The 16,710-nt window shown below is 45.3% G+C and overlaps 2 protein-coding genes across 2 annotated transcripts in view; both read right to left on the reverse strand.

Annotated features, from left to right (window-relative positions):
• LOC122544360 (zinc finger CW-type PWWP domain protein 1-like) overlaps positions 1 to 16,710 on the reverse strand; it is a 111,221-nt gene that overhangs the window by 60,175 nt on the left and 34,336 nt on the right. The window contains exon 8 of the mRNA XM_043683592.1: positions 10,693 to 10,806. Coding sequence (XP_043539527.1) covers positions 10,693 to 10,806 — 114 coding nt within the window. The remainder of the gene's footprint in view (positions 1 to 10,692; positions 10,807 to 16,710) is intronic.
• Positions 4,272 to 6,690, reverse strand: LOC122544361. Its single transcript, XM_043683593.1, has 2 exons — positions 6,509 to 6,690; positions 4,272 to 5,808 (listed from the first exon to the last, which is right to left on the reverse strand). Exons 1-2 carry the CDS (start codon positions 6,519 to 6,521, stop codon positions 5,081 to 5,083), a joined length of 741 nt encoding a protein of 246 aa, XP_043539528.1. The 5' UTR covers positions 6,522 to 6,690; the 3' UTR covers positions 4,272 to 5,080.

Raw genomic sequence — 16,710 nt, forward strand, 5'->3', positions numbered from 1 at the left:
CATGTGCAGTAATTTGCTCCTAGCTCTTATTGCATACTGCATGTCCACTAAGACTTCAAGTTGACTGTTGCCCTGATTTAGATTGATGTTAACGACAACAGTAATGAGGAACAGCATTCCTGTACCGTACCTCAGTCAGCACCACCACATACAGCTAACAGATAAACCAGTTACTTGTAAAACATTGACATGTGAAAATTATTCACTGCATCAGCCTGCTTACGGAGTCATTACACTTCCTGTGTAATTCAGTAGGGTGGGGAGGTCTAGTATATTTCTGAGAGGTGTGGAACAACACTATATAAACACAGATCTGTGTCTATTTCACCAGCAGTGACGGCGTGCTAAGCCCCACCTTCAGCAGCTCAATGTTGCCTTTCTCTGAATTAACAGTTCCTAAAGTGATGTCATTGGGCAAGTTATATGTCAAACTGCATCAAAACAGGTAACAGCTGAACTAAGAAAGCTGCCTCCAACACGCTGTACCTTTTTCTCTTTGACACACAGAATCATTGAAGGCAAACACAAAGTATTTGTTCACCACTGGCCTCCCCAGGGTCCTGACTGCTGTCAGCAGCACACATGTTGAATCATGCATCCCTCGGCAGAAGAAAACACTTTCTAGTCTGTAATCGGAACAAGGAGTGTCTGCGAACAGGCTGAGGTTTCTCGACTGTTGTGTTCCAGACGCTTTTGATCTTTTACATTTCAGACCGTCTGCCAGCACAGTTAGCTGTCTGACATGGATGTGCTGAATCGTCATGGTGCAGGAGGCCATTCAGCCCACTGACTGTCCGATGAGAAGCATGCAATACAATCACAGCTGACCTGACTCTCATGTTAGGTCTTTCTCTACGGATGACAGACACCACATTCTGAAACACTAATCGCTTATTCTATTGGTCGACGAGATTCCAGCAACAGAAGCAGAAATTGCAAATTAATTTTTCTCGGTTACTGCTCCCGAGTTATGAATTCAAAGCAGCTGTTCCAGACAATTCAAGAGGAAGGTTTTTTTAAAGTTGTACATTATCTGAAATAACTGTTACTCTTGCCTTTTGATCAATGCATACATTTTGGTTCAAGTTACTTTATTTCCACCTCTTACAAAAAGATGTACTGCTACCACGTTGTTTATTTAAGTCAATTTAAGTCAAATGTAGGGCAGCGGAGATTTCAAAATGGGGTTCTCTGAGAAAAAAGGGGTCCCAGAGGTTTTCTCCAGGTCATGTGTTGCATGGTCCATAAGTAGTGGACAATCTTCCAGATTAGACAGGTTACTGAAGCTCTACTCGCCAAGAAAGGTTTGCCAGACGCTTGGGTGTACCTAAGGACCAGGCACCCCGGTCTCAGTAACACTGCTTTGAGTTGCCACTCAACAAAATACAACCGAGAGATCAAATTGTCAATGCTTAGAATCATAGAGCTATACAGCACAGAAACAGACCCTTTGGTCTAACACGTCCATGCTGACCAGATATCCTAAATTCATCCTGCATTTGGCCCACATCCCTCTAAACCCTTCGTGTTCATATACCCATCCAGATGTCTTTTTAATGTTGCAATTGTACCAGCCTCCACCACTTCCTCTGGCAGCACATTCCATTCATGCACCACCTGCTGCATGAAAACGTTTCCCCTTAGGTCCCTTTTAAATCTTCCCCCTCTCATGTTAAATCTATGCCACTCTAGTGTTGGATTCCCCTCGAGTGGGGAAAAAGGACCTTGGCTATTTACCATATCCATACCCCTCATCATTTTATAAACCTCTATAAGGTCACCCCTCACCCTCCAACATTCCAGGGAAAACAGCCTCAGCCTATACAGCCTCTCCCTACAGTTCAAACCTTCCACTCCCGGGAAGTCACCCAGATTCGTTTGGGGCAGATTCTGAGTTGTCTCCCATCGAAGAGCCACGTATTGGTCGGGTTGTGACCCCCGTTTAGAAAATTTCCCACTGCGGGAAGTGGCCCAGTTTGGGTCGGTACAGGAAGCTGCCCTTTGAGGGTCGGGGGAAGGGTGTGGATCCCACCTCATTAGGGAGCTTTCCCAGCAGTAGGTGCGCCTCTTGTAAGGACACGGGCTCTCTGTAGTTGGTGTCCCAGTCTTAGATACATCACGTGGCTGGACTGAAAACTTAAGAGAAGGGACCGGCTGAACGAACAGCCCATCATAAAACCCTTCGGACATCACCTCACTGATGTCTCATTAAAATCAGTATCATTCTCCTTAAAGCTGCTGTCATTTTTTTACTGCCTGGCAAGGAAAGGTGGGTAGGGATGGAAGGTGGACAGCAGGATTGTTTTCCCAGCCTAAGCTGTCCACAAAGACTATTGGAAAGAGATGAATGAGGGTAACCCTCCCTCCTGAGAGATTTTTCGCTTGCAGTCATACCATGCTCACGGACCAACATCATCAGGCAACCTACTCCACGCTGTTACGTATCTGAGAGAATGTTCCCCGCAGATTATAGTTTCTGTAGGTGGCCCAATGTTTGTCGATGCATGCATGTTCTCAACCTTTTTTTTGGGTGGCAAGCATGCACACTATTCATCGGAGAATAACGTTTGCACCCTGTACCTTTCAGGCTGCTGCGTGATTCCACACCTGCACAGCCCTTAGTGGGCACTCTGACCTGTGTGATCTCAAGTGCATGACAGGATGACTTTGGTTTTGGGGTCAGCAGCAAAACTAGGGGCACTCACTGCTCACCTGAAATTTGACCCAGAAAGATCCACTGACCTCAGTGAGCTTTTACAGCATCAGTTCGAACCGATGTCCAGTCAAGGGGATCTCCTGGCCTGCAGCAACAATGATGTCTACAGGGCAAGTAGTCAATCAGCGCCCGCATGCAGCAGGCCTGGAAGTTAAAAGAGAAATTGAAATCCTTCACTTTTAGTATAAAATCTCATTTGGAAACGAAGCTAATTAAGGATTGGATTACCAGAGAAGCCAAACTTAGTGTCATGATTGAAACAAGGTTGGCCAGGTGGATCTGAGTATGAGTCCCCTGGTTGGGGCTGTCAACTTGGGCCAATCACGGAGTCCTGGCTGAAAGGTATAAATAGGAGTCTCAGGGATTCTCCTCACTCCAGGGACTAGCTCTGAGCTGGCTGGTCAGAGTCCATGTACTGTGCACATGTAAATAAAAGGGTGACCTGGATACTGGCTCCATTGGAGTTATTTGGCTCGGCTAAACAAACTATAAAAAATGAAAATTATATACTTTATTTCTTTCAAAATGGTCTAACGGATAAACTTGATGTACCATAAAGTTGAGCTTTTTAGTACGTTTGGTGGTAATTATGAAGTGACAAAGCTGTTGAAAATCTAGTTACACCTCGTACAAAAAGGTACAATTTTTTCAAGGGTTTTCGGAACAAGGTTTTCACATCATTTGTTCTGATTTCCATAGCTGCAATCTGGGGGTGCCTCAACCATGCACACTCTGGAAGAGCTTGGCACTTCCCTGGCAAATTTCATATTATTCTACATTCATGCCAAACTGTTGTCTGGTTTTTTGGAGCAATGACAACAAACATTGGCAGTTTCGTGTCATTATTAGATCTGGGCTGATTTAAGTCCGGACTCTCGCTGCTCACATCCAGGGCATTAAGCAATATGGGAATTTCCTGTTGAAAAGCTGTTTAGTCCTGCTCCTCTCCTTTGGAATACTGTGTTCAATCCTGGTCTCCCTGCTATCGGAAGGATGTCATGAAACTTGAAAGCGTTCCGAAAAGATTTACAAGGATGTTGCCAGGGTTGGAGGATTTGAGCTATAGAGGGAGGCTGAGTAGGCTGGGGCTGTTTTCCCTGGAGCGTCAGAGGTTGAGGTGTGACCTTATAAAGGTTATAAAATCATGAGGGGTATGGATAGGGAGAACAGACAAGATCTTTCTCCCAGGGTATGGGAGCCCAAAACTCAAGAGCGCAGGTTTAAGTGAGAGAGGAAAGATTTAAAGAGCAAGTTTTTCACGCAGAGGGTGGTGCATGTATGGAATGAGCTGCCAGAGGAAGTGGTGGAGGCTGGTACAATTACAGCATTTAACAGGAATCTGGATGGGAATATGAATAGGAAGGGCTTGGCGGGGGTATATGGGCCAAATGCTGGCAAATGGGACATTAATTTAGGATATCTGGTCGGCATGGACGAGTTGGACCAAAGGGTCTGTTTCCATGCTGTACATCTCTATGACTCTCAGGTAAACCTAGACATGCTTGTATGTAGTGTAACAAGACAAATAACACCAAACTGAGGAGTTGCATTGGCAGGACTATTTATTGTTTCACGGGTGGAAACACAAAAATTGGTATCTTAAGCTCTTCATTTTAAGCTCCTTTCTCCTTCTGACTTTCCACCCTGCAATGGTTCTGTACATGTACCAGTCATCAACTGAGAAGATGCACAGGTATCTTGTCTCATAGCTTCTGCCCAGCAATTCAGCCTTCAGAATGATACTAGTCCATTCTGCAATGTTCTACCTGTGGAGATATTTCCCACTCAGCATTTCCTCCCAATAGGCTGAGCAACATCAGGAACTCACGAAAGCAAGTGCACTGCGACAGTAAAATTCACTCCCTGCCCCTCTCTCTCAGATGGTGCACTGGAATGACAATGCACTAATAGCCTTGGGGCTTCCCTTTTAAGCATTTTCCAAGTTCGCAGTTTCCGCACTATTGCTGCCCTTTCCCCCAATTAAAAATGGCACCTAACGGGAAACAAAAACTAAGAACTTTATTTTTTCTCTCAGAGGAGAAGTAAACACGCTGCGGAATTTTACATCATTCATCTCGAGGCAATCCATTTCCTCACACGCTTCTGTTTAACTAACAAATGACCAGGAAATCAAACGGCAGCAGGGTGGCATTGATGCACCCTCTCACATCCACCGCTCTCAACCGCTGAACAAAATGACAACACAAAAACAGCCTCCACGATCAAACCCGTTCGCCAAACCTCTTTCTCCAAAATTATAAAATTATCACGTCAGCCAAAACAAGTCTAAAGTAACTGTCCAAATTCCACTGAACTAACAAAAGTTTTGAGACTTCAACCTGCACCCCGGTCACTCCTCTGTTCTTATATGCCTGCTCTATCTACCTTTGAAGGTGTTTCAATGCTTCTAGTCGCCACAGATGACCGGCGTTTCCTGAGTGTGGCCGACAGCAAAGGAGCGGTGGGTGCCCTGCTGTTTGTGGCCTCTGGCCAAGCCAGTGGTGGGCTGGAGGTGAGGTTAGGCACGGTCCCAAATGTGTCGTGAACCTCCTCGTTAACAGTTTGACAGGCGACGGAGATTTGCTCAGCAGGACTGGGCACTAGAACAGCAGTGACATAGCGCAGGAGCTCCACCAAAACTGACATCTGGCTGGACAGCCTGACCAGTCTCTTGCCTAATTTCCGGGAAAAACTATCGATTCCTTCTCCCAAGGTTTCTTGCAGCTGCATCAGGTCTCTGTGCAGCATGTGGAACCCACCCTGCTGCAGCTCCAAGAATTTGGAAGCAAGGACATCCCCTAACTCTTCCTCTGGCTGCTGGCACCCAAACACAGTATTTCTACACTGGCCAACCTCCCTGGTTCCCCTAGAAAGACTCTTGGAAAATTTCTGGGCTGGACTATCCTGGAAACTCTCCTCCTCCTCCTTTGGCAGGTTGTCTCTCAGAGTTGCTGGAGTGGCCCAAGGATCGGAGTTACCAGCTGTCACATCGTGGCTACTATCTCCACGTGAAGGCTCCGTGGACCCGCTCCCTCTGGTGGTGTCTGACCTGGATGTGGCGATGAAAGGGGGGCTGGGCCGGTTGCTGAACTCTGAGGATGAGAACCATCGAGATATTACAATATTAATTATAAATGTTTGCCCCCTTCCCCCCCCCCCCCCACCAACTTTCCACCCACCTCATCTCACTGTCCTGCTCATTTAATCATGCACCTTCAAGGCTCAGCAATGAGAATGAAAGAAGAAGACTGCTGTACGAAGTCATCATCCTCACAACAGGGCGAAAATCACCTAAACTGTCCCATAGAGTCCAGGGATGTGCGGGCTGGGTGGATTAGCCATAGGGAAATGCTGGGTTACAGGGATAGGGTAGGGAGGTTGGTCTGGGTGGGGCGCTCTTCAGAGGGTCAGTGTTGACTCGATGGGCCGAATGATCTGCTACCACACTGTAGGGATTCTATTTAAACAGGCTTTGTTGCCCTGGTAACTTTTGAAAATCATTCAGTTGAATAATTTTTGCATTTTCAATAAGATGTCTAACAGCATTACTTTCTCAACAAACCCAAAGCCCATTCAACCGGAAACCCCCTGCCACCCCCCCCCCCCCTTTCAATAGCTTCTCTGTAATTGAATGAATGATTGCACCACTGAGTGCAATCAAACCAGGAATATTTTAAGGCCTGCCTGTTAATTTATTACAACTTTTTGCAGAAAAAGAGTTCTGTTTCACGGATCTTCTTGTGCCCAGTTTCCCAAAGTTTTGACACGCTGCCCTGACATTTGAATCCTTACCACTTGTCTCCATAGAATGTCTTTTTTTAACTCCAAACAAGACAAGTCCACCTTCCTGAACTATTTCCTAAGAGACATGAAGAAAAGCCCTGGATTGAGTACCCTGTCCAAACCTTCTGAGTTGTGGAAAATGTACAATCCTACCATACCTTGAGAGAGTTTTTTTTTAAAAACAAGCTAAACTCAGTGAGGAAAAGGTAAGTAAACTTTCTTCTGAGCAAAAGTCCACATGCAGTCAGTCACATTGCAAAATATCACATTATGCCCTGTCACGTGTATTAAGGATCTCATAAATTAACTCAAATTAAGTAGCATCAAGACAGAACGATACAAGCTTTCAAATGGGAGAACAGAAACCTGTAACCATCTCCTGATTTCTTCTGTCCCTTGAGATCTAGCCTCTCTTGGAGCAGGGGAGATGTGATTTGCAAGAAGCTCCCCGTTTGAGAAACTTTCCTTGGCATGACGAGCTGCAATTAACCTCAGCAGTTCCTCATTTGGAGCATTTCCCCCTCAGGCACTGCCTCAGCTGAATGGAAAATTAGTCTCAGTACCTCAACCTTCTAGATAGCACTCCAACACTGAACCGCTTCCCATGTGGTCCCGCCACTGCCTTTGTCTGACTTCCTCCTTTCTTAAAGTGCTGTTGCTTTGATCTTTCATTCCCCAAAAGTGCTAAAACAATGCAACAGATTCTTAAACAGCAACTACTGTTCCTAGAATTCGAGGAAATCAGCTCCAACACTGATAACACCTCAAAAAAGGAGCAGTTCTTACTGCCACAACTTTTTCCTGTCCTCCATCTTGGATTGCCCAGAATTATACATTTAGCAGTAAGATCCTGTGGAGTGTTGCTGAACAAAGAGACCTTGGAGTGCAAGCTCATAGCTCCTTGAAAGTGGAGTCGCAGGTAGATAGGATAGTGAAGAAGGTGTTCAGTATGCTTTCCTTTATTGGTCAGTGCACTGAGTATAGGCGTTGGGAGCAACGTTGCAGCTATATGGGACATTGGTTAGGCCACTTTTGGAACACTGTGCGCAATTCTTGTCTCCCTTCTACAGGAAAGATATTGTGAAACTTGAAAGGGTTCAGAAAACATTTGCAAGGATGTTGCCAGGGTTGGAGGGTTTCAGCTCTAGAGAGAAACTGAATAGGCTGGGGCTGTTTTCCCTGCAGTGTCAGAGGCTGAGGGGTGACCTTATAGAGGTTTATAAAATCATCAGGGGCATGGATAGGGTGAATAGACAAGGTCTTTTACCCCAGGCTAGGGGAGTCCAAAGCGAGAGAGGGGAGAATTAAAAGGGTCCTAAAGGGGCAAGGTTTTCACACAGAGGATGGTGTGAGTCTGGAACACTGCCAGAGGAAGTGTTGAAGGCTGGTACAATTACAACATTTAAAGGGTATCTGGATGAGTTTATGAATAAGAAGGGTTTAGAGGGATATGGGCCAAATGCCGGCAAAGGGGACTAGATTTATCTTGGATATCTGGTCGGCATGGACGAATTGGACCAAAGGGTCTGTTTCACCTGTTGTACATCTCTATAACTTTACTCAAGACCCCCACCCCAAAGCTACTGCATCGCAAGGTGATTATTTTTTAATTAGCTAGTATCATGCAAGTTGTTCTGTTCATGAACGGTTTCAAATTAAGTATACCTGTGTGCAAGTAAGCCAGCATGCTGATTAGCAGTTATCTACAACTTCTAGGATACTAACTAATCTGTGCCATAGGCATCAACTTCCAATCCCAGACGTGGCCTCTGTGGAGACGAGCTTGAAAGGTTTACTTCACTTATGGGAGGAAGCAAAGCTGGTTAAGCATAATCTCCCCCCACAACTTCATTAGCCTCAAAGGCTTTGTCAACAATACCCAGACCATGCAAAATGACATAAGAACGAAAGAACGTCGCAGGTTTGATCACCAACCTGCAGTAAGTTAAGGAATCCTGGCAGAGTCAGCTGCATTAGGCCTGTGGAAATAAGAGGGTGAAAATGCGATCGAACGCCTGCTTATGATCATTATCCAGCGAACTTGCTGGTTAGTGCTTACACATGGATTGTCAGTGAGACAGAATCGGGACTAGCTACTCTCAGCATGAAACAGTGTGCTGAAACTCACTGTCGAGGTTCACAAATCTGTACTGGGCATTTCGGGGTGCAGTAGGGGATGGTGCCTGACACTCCAGGAATCACGGCCTAGGAAATCTGTGAAGTTTCTCCACGAGGTTGCACTTCAGAATCACATCGACTGAAAGTTTCAAAACTGAAATGAGTGTCTTTTCGGTCAGGGTTAAAAATCACACAACACCAGGTTATAGTCCAACAGGTTTAATTGGAAGCACACTAGCTTTTGGAGCGTCGCTCTTTCATTAGGTGACTACCACCTGATGAAGGAGCGACGCTCCGAAAGCTAGTGTGCTTCCAATTAAACCTGTTGGACTATAACCTGGTGTTGTGTGATTTTTAACTTTGTACACCCCAGTCCAACACTGGCATCTCCAAATCATGACTTTTCGGTCAGGCAAAGGGTTGAAGAGCAAAACTGAAATTGCTGGCGAAGCTCAGCAGGTCTGGCAGCATCCATGGAGAGAGATCAGAGTTAACGTTTCGGGTTTAAAGTGATTGGAACGAGGTTGGCCAGGCAAATCTCACTGAGTATGAGGTGCCTGATTGGGGCTGTTAACCCAAGCCCATCAGGGAACCCTGGCTGACAGACATAAACAGGGGTCAAATTGGCCATAAATAGATCCAGGCAGCGGGCCATGAAGGGGGTTGTTAGGGCCGACTGCCTGCCCCTCTTCTGCAGTTATGTTAGAGCCCGGTGTCTCTGGAGAAGGAGCACGCGGTGTCCACCAACACTCTTGAGCTGTTCAGGGAGAGGTGGGCACCGCAGGGAGTGGAGTGCGTTATTTCCCCCTCCAACTCTATTTTGATTTAATCCCTGCCCTCCCCTTCACTGTTTGATCACACAGCATTGCCCTTTGATGTGAAGGGCACTGCTTGTCACTGGCCACTTGGGTGTTTCTTTTCTTCCAGGTAGTGGAAATTGAATGAAGATTTGTACACCTTGTGTCTTTTACTGTGGCTCACACCCGCACGACATGGGTGCTGGGGAAACAAAAGCAGTACCACAGTTAGATGGTATTGTGGGGATAAGAAGGATAAACAGGAGTCACAGGAATTCTCCTCACTCAAGGGACTGGCTCTGAGCTCAGAGTCCATGTACAGCGCACACACATAAATAAAGGGTGAGTTGGTGACAGGATACCGGCCTCCCTGGAGTTATTTTAGGGACCAGTGAGCTTTCCACTGAACTCTTACTCAGAATTTCTTTCCACCTGCATACCTTTTCCAGCTATTTCTGTTTAGTTTCTGATTTCCAACGTCCACTTCCTTTCAGTTTTTATTTGGGAGATTTGGGTAAGAGTTAACCAAGTCGAACAAAGATTTGAGATTGAGTTCATTCACAATCTAAGTGAATAGCACAAGTAACTTGACGGGCTCAGTGGCTAACTCACGTTCCCAGAAGTTGATGATTTCAACAAACTGTAAACTCAGTTGGGTTTTTCAGGGAAGGACTGTGCAGCTTTTTCACTCACAGGCTGTTAACGTCTCTGGTTAGATCAGCATTTATTGCCTAGAGGCTGGTTAAGAGTCAACCACATTGCTGTGGGTATGGAGTCACATGTTGTTCAAACCAAATAAGAATGGCAGATTTCCTTCCCTCAAGGACATTAGTGAACCAGATGGGTTTTTTTCTGACAATCAACAGTGTTTTCATGGTCATCATTAGACTCTTAAACCCAGATTTTTTTAAAAAATAATTCAAATTCTTCCATCTGCCATGGTGAGATTTCAACCTGGGTCCCCAGAATATTTCCCGAGTCTCTGGATTAATAGTCTAGCGATAATACCACTAGGCCATCACCTCCCCTTGCTTGGCACTTACACAAGCATGTGACGTATATGCACGACTCAGATAAGAAATTAATTGCTCGAGCATCTAAACTACATCCAACTCTGAACACAGAATGCAGTCTGATCACAAACAACACTGCCAAACTGGCCCTAACCAAACATTTACATATGCACAGCTATAAACACTCTTCACCCCGAACAACACCCCAGAATGCCAGCAGCCCGCATATTTACATTCCTCAGTGTGAAAAAGACACCAGACTTACCTAATGCAGATTCTTCATCATCATCAATGAACTTAGTATAGTCCTGAACGATCTTCTTTGGCTGGCCTTTACGTTTATGCCTTCGTCCTTCCCTGCTGACTTCACTTGTCTCATCTGATAACAAAGTAATTATTTTTTCAAAATTACTGCCCAGAAATCACTCTGATGCATATGATGACAGTTAATTATCCACTTGTTCACACATTTTAATCTACCATATTCAGTACAAGCACCTTTCTGAAAATTAACTTGGTACAAGGGTGAAAGTTTACCATGATAATATATTTGTCGTTGTCTTTTTTATGGGTGATTTAAGTTTCATGACATGCGTTAATATTTTGTGTACTTGGTTCAGAATGGAAATACTTAATGTCCTTTAGGGCAGAAATCTGGTCTCCTTGTCTGGTCTGAGTTATACATGACTCAATATACCCCTATGGGTTACAGGCCTAGTGGTCTGCAGTGATCTAAGAGTGTGGTGCTGGAAAAAGTGAGAACAGCAATGGCTCAGTTCCTGGGTGGCCTTGAACCACCAACCTTTTGGTTAACAGCCAAATGCACAACAGAGAGACTGCAGTCCTCACTTTCAGTCTGCAATGGTCTAGTGGCATTATCGTGAGACTATTAATCCAGAACTCAGCTAATGTTCCAGAAAACGGGGTTCAAATCTTGCCAGGGCAGATGGTGGCACTTGAATTCAATAAAGAATCTGGAATTAAGAGTCTACTGCTGATCATGAATCCACTGTCGATTGTTGGAAAAACCGATCTGGTTCACTAATGTACTTCAGGGAAGGAAGCTGCCATCCTAACCCGGTCTGGCATACATTTGACTCCAGACCCACAGCAATGTGGTTGACTCTTAACTGTCCTGTGGGCAATTAGGGATGGGCAATACATGTTGGGCCTAGCCAGAGATGCCCACATCACATGAGTCAATCAAAAAACACCTGACGTTATGCTGTCACATGGTTGCGGCTGAGCAAACCTCACAGTTGTATCAGATCATTAGAAGAAGGGCTAATGCCCGAAACGTCGATTCTCCTGTTCCCTAGATGCTGCCTGACCTGCTGCGCTTTTCCAGCAACACATTTCCATCTCAGATCATTACAAAGAGCATGCAGTGATTCAAGGAGGTTCTCCACATCACCTTCTCAGGGGATGGATAATAAAAGTTGGTCTTGCCAATGATGCCACCATCCTGAGAACACGTTTTTAGTTTAATATAGTGATGATGTGCAGCTTTTCATTGCAATGCATTACTCATTATATAAACATACTGATATATACAATAAGTATTTTTCTGATTTCTCAAGTCTCAGTGCCTCAATCTATTAGTAGTATGGTGGACAGTGAATGCTTACTATCTGTGTATTGGCTGTGTTAAACAGCTTCCCTTCCCTTCACATGATACCCACAGCCAATGTACCAAGTCAGTTGTGGTTCATTGGTTGCGCTAGGGCAGCCCAGTGGGTCAGTGGTTAGCACTGCTGCTTCACAGCACTGGGGACCCTGCTTCAATTTCATCCTCAGGCGACTGTCTGTGTAGAGTTTGCACGTTCTCCCCGTGTCTGCGTGGGTTTCCTCCGGGTCTCCGGTTTCCTCCCACAGTCCAAAGATGTGCAGTTTAGGGTCAATTGGCCATGCTAGATTGCCCATAATGTCCAGGGGTGTGGAGGCATGGTGGGTTAGCCATGGGAAATTAATAGTTACAGGGACAGGACCGGGGTATGTGTCTGGGTGGATGCCCTTTGAAGGTCTGATGTGGACTCGATGGGCTGAATGGCCTGCCTCCACACTGTAGGGATTCTGTGGCATTATGTCTCTCAAGTATGACCACATTATCTTGGTTACTAGATCCCCATTGATGTATTATTTGGATGGAATATTAAAATGAAGCCAAAAGCTTCTGACCTCTCAGATGGAGGATAAAAGATCCTATAATGGTATTTGAAGAATGTCAAGATGTTTTCCCCCAGTCAATGCTTCAACCAACATCAATAAAAGCAGGTCATTTGGTTATTACCACATTGCTTTCAATTTGGTCTATTGCATTCGTTGCTCCCAATGTGGTCTCCTCTATATCGGAGAGACAAAACGCCGGCTGGGTGATCGCTTTGCTGAGCACCTTCGGTCTGTATGCAATCAGATCCCGGATCTTCCCGTGGCTTGCCACTTCAACACACAATCCTGCTCCCATGCCCACATGTCTGTCCTGGGCCTGCTGCAATGTTCCAGTGAAGCTCAACGCAGACTGGAGGAACAGCATCTCATCTTCCGATTAGGCACGTTAGAGCCTGCCGGTCTCAACATTGAATTCAACCACTTCAGATGATTATCCCATCTCGACCCCTCTGTTTTCATTCTGCTTCGTAATTTTATTGCATTTATTTTATTTATCTTTTTAATATTTTTTTTCACTGTTCTGTACCTCTTATTTCTTGATTGTCTCTCTTACTCTCGCTCCCCACTCTCATCACCTTTTTCCTTTCCTCTTCCCCCATTGCTACCCTTCTCTCCTGTTTTCCATTTTGCCTCTGCTTCACCCATCCCCCAATCCCCCACTATTTTGTCACATAGCACTGGCTTCAGCCTTGGTCATTCACAGGTCCTAATCTCCCTATAATCTCTCTATACACTGTCATTATCACCTCTTTATTGCTACCTTTGCTTCTCTCAGCCTCGTATAAATACCTTCCTATTTCTCCCCTTTTTTTAGCTTTGACAAAGTGTCAGTTAGACTCGAAACTTCAGTTCTTTTCTCTCCTTACAGATGCTGCCAGACCTGCTGAGATTTTCCAGCATTTTTTATTTTGGTTTCAGATTCCAGCATCCGTAGTAATTTGCTTTTATGCTAACATCCTTGTCAATCTTTTCTGAACCCTTTCAAGTTTCACAACATCCTTCCGATAGGAAGGAGACCAGAATTGCACACAATATTCCAAAAGTGGCATAAACAACATCGTGTAAAGCCGCAACATGACCTCCCAACTCCTGTACTCAATACTCTGACCAATAAAGGAAAGCATACGAGACACCTTTTTCACTATCCTATCTACCTGCAACTCTACTGTCCCTATGGAGCAAAATCCAGATAACATTTGTGCGAAGGTGATAAATGGCAAAAAAAATTTACACAAACGCAAGGCAATGACTACCTCTAACAAGACAGAATGTAACCATCCTCCCTTGACATTCAATGTAGTACTGTGACTACAACTGCAGGTCAGAGGCTAGGAGTAGTGCACCAAGTAACTCACCTCCTAACTCCCCACTTGCCTGGGTGACAGCAACTCCAGCCAGTGCTCAAGAAGCTTGACATCATCTAGGACAAAGCAGGCCACTTGAGTGGCACGACAATCCCTCACCTCAAACATTCACTCTCCACCCCACACCAACAACAGCAGTGTGTACCATCTACAAAATTACGTAACAAATCACCAAGTCTTCGGCAGTACCTTTGAGAGAAAGTGAGGGCTGCAGGTGCTGGAGATCGGAGCTGAAAATGTGTTGCTGGAAAAGCGCAGCAGGTCAGGCAGCATCCAAGGAACAGGAGAATCGACGTTTCGGGCATGAAGGGCTTATGCCCGAAACGTCGATTCTCCTGTTCCTTGGATGCTGCCTGACCTGCTGCGCTTCGGCAGTCCCTTCCAAACCTGCGATCACTGTCAACTGGTAGGGCAAGAGCATCAGATATGTGGGAACACCACCATCTGCAAGTCTGCCTCCAAGCCTGACTTGGAAATATATCGCTGTTCCCTCACAGTCGCTGGGTTCAAAATCCCAGAACTCCTGCCCTAACATTGCTGTGGGTGTCCCTGCACAGTATGGACTGTAGCAGCTCAAGAAGGCAGCTTACCATTTAAAGGGCAATTAGGTACGGCCATTAAATGTTGGACCAGCCAGCGAAGCCTGCATATCCCATGAAGGGAATAAAAAGAATCCGTAATATAATTAGATTTAGCATTCTGGAGGTGATACAGAGGACAGATTTGTCACACTGATCGAAATAATTAGATTGGGTCCCCATGAATTATCCACTGTTTGCCTTGGCTCAGTTATTAGGACAGTTGTCTTTGTAAAAAATGGCTGAGGGTCAGAGCGCTAATATCAGAAAACTAAGTTCTTTATCAAGGATTTATTAAGCACAATAAATGTCAATGTTTTCAACCTGCAGCACTTTTAAGCCAGTTAGGAATTCTACTTGTGCGTGAAACAGGAACACTGGTATAAGTCACAGAATCGTAGAGATGTACAGCACCGAAACAGACCCTTTGGTCCAACTCGTTCCCACCGACCAGATATCCTAAACTGATCTAGTCCCATTTGCCAGTATTTGGCCCATATCCCTCTAAACCCTTCTTATCCATGTACCCATCCAGATGCCTTTTAAATGCTGTAATTGTACCAGCCTCCAGCACATCCTCTGGCAGCTCATTCCTTACCCGCACCACCCTCTGTGTGAAAAAGTTGCCCCTTAGGTCCCTTTTAAATCTTTCCCCTTCTCACCCTAAACCAATGTCCTTTTGTTTTGGTCTGTCCGACCCTGTGAAAAGGATCTTGTCTATTTACCCTATCCATGTCCCTCATGACTTTATAAACTTCCATAAGGTCATCCCCTCAGCCTACGACGCTCCAGGGAAAACAGCCCCAGCCTGTTCAGCCTCTCCCTATAGCTCAAGTCCTCTGACCCTGACAACATCCTTTTAAATCTTTTCAGAATCCTTTCAAGTTTAACAACACCTTTCCTGTAACAGGGAGCGCAGAATTGCATGCAATATTCCAAAAGTGGCCTGACCAATGTCCTGTACAGCTGCAACATGACCTCCCAACTCCTGTACTTAATGCACTGACCAGGAAAAGCAAGTGTTCCAAATGCCTTCTTCACTACACTGTCTACCTGGGACTCCACCTTCAAGGAACTGTGAACCTGCATCCCAAGGTCTCATTGTATGGCAACACTCCCCAGGACCCTACCCTGATTTGCCTTACCAAAATGCAAATTTCAAATCCTGTTCGCAAGAAACAAAACATTTGGCCAAAAATGTAAATACTGGTAAAAAGGAAAGGACTGGACTTTGCTTTGCTATGCTACCTGAAACAGTGTGAGTCATTGCTTGGAAAAATGGAGCAAACCTGTCTTTTCTCAGTACTATTTCTGTCTTCTTGTCCATTGACTGCACCCTGCACCCCACCCCACCCCAAAATGTAGATGCTGATCTCAGGGGATAAGGCCAGCCCAGCAGAGGTGGTAAAATAAGTGCACAGAGGCTGGTATCCCGTCACCAAGTAACCCTTTATTTGCATGTGCACTGTCAATGGGTTCTGATCAGCCACTCCCTAGACTGAGGAGACCTTCGAACACACTCCTGTTTATAACTGTCAGTCAGGGCTCCCTGATTGGCACAGGTTAACATTCCCAATCAGGGAAGGTACAGTCAATAAGATCCACCTGGCCCTGGTTCCAATCACTACAGATGGCAAGCATCAGCTTCTGAAATGATGTTACTGCCTTCCAACTCTCTCACTGTCACTTCCCAGAAAACTTATAGATGGCAATGCTCAGCATTAAGTGCAGGCGACTAGGTTACTAAATCCATGCTTCCTCAAATCATTCTTAGAATACAGGCACAGATGGTGTATGTCCAGCATTTGTTGTCCATCTCTAGATACCCCTTGGGAAGGCAGCAACAGGTTTTTAAGCTTGAACATATACAGTTCTTGCGGTGGATTGTTTAGGCAATTCGTAGAGGTGTTTTAGGATTTTGATGCAAATATACAATGAGAAGAAAGGGAGCCACACAGTTCCTTTTATTCTTTCATGGGGTATGGATGCCTCTGGTAAGGCCAGAGTTTGTTGCACTGCCCTAAATGCCCTTGCAGTGAGCAGGTTGCTTAGCCAACTCCATTGCTGTGGGTCTGGAGTCACGTGTAGATCACATCTGATAAGAAGTATTCCCTAAAGGGCGCTGCTGAACCGGGTGGGTTTTACAATAAGCAACGTAGTTGCCATGGTCGT

This window comes from Chiloscyllium plagiosum, chromosome 48 (genome assembly GCF_004010195.1).
Source record: "Chiloscyllium plagiosum isolate BGI_BamShark_2017 chromosome 48, ASM401019v2, whole genome shotgun sequence".
NCBI lineage: Eukaryota > Metazoa > Chordata > Chondrichthyes > Orectolobiformes > Hemiscylliidae > Chiloscyllium > Chiloscyllium plagiosum.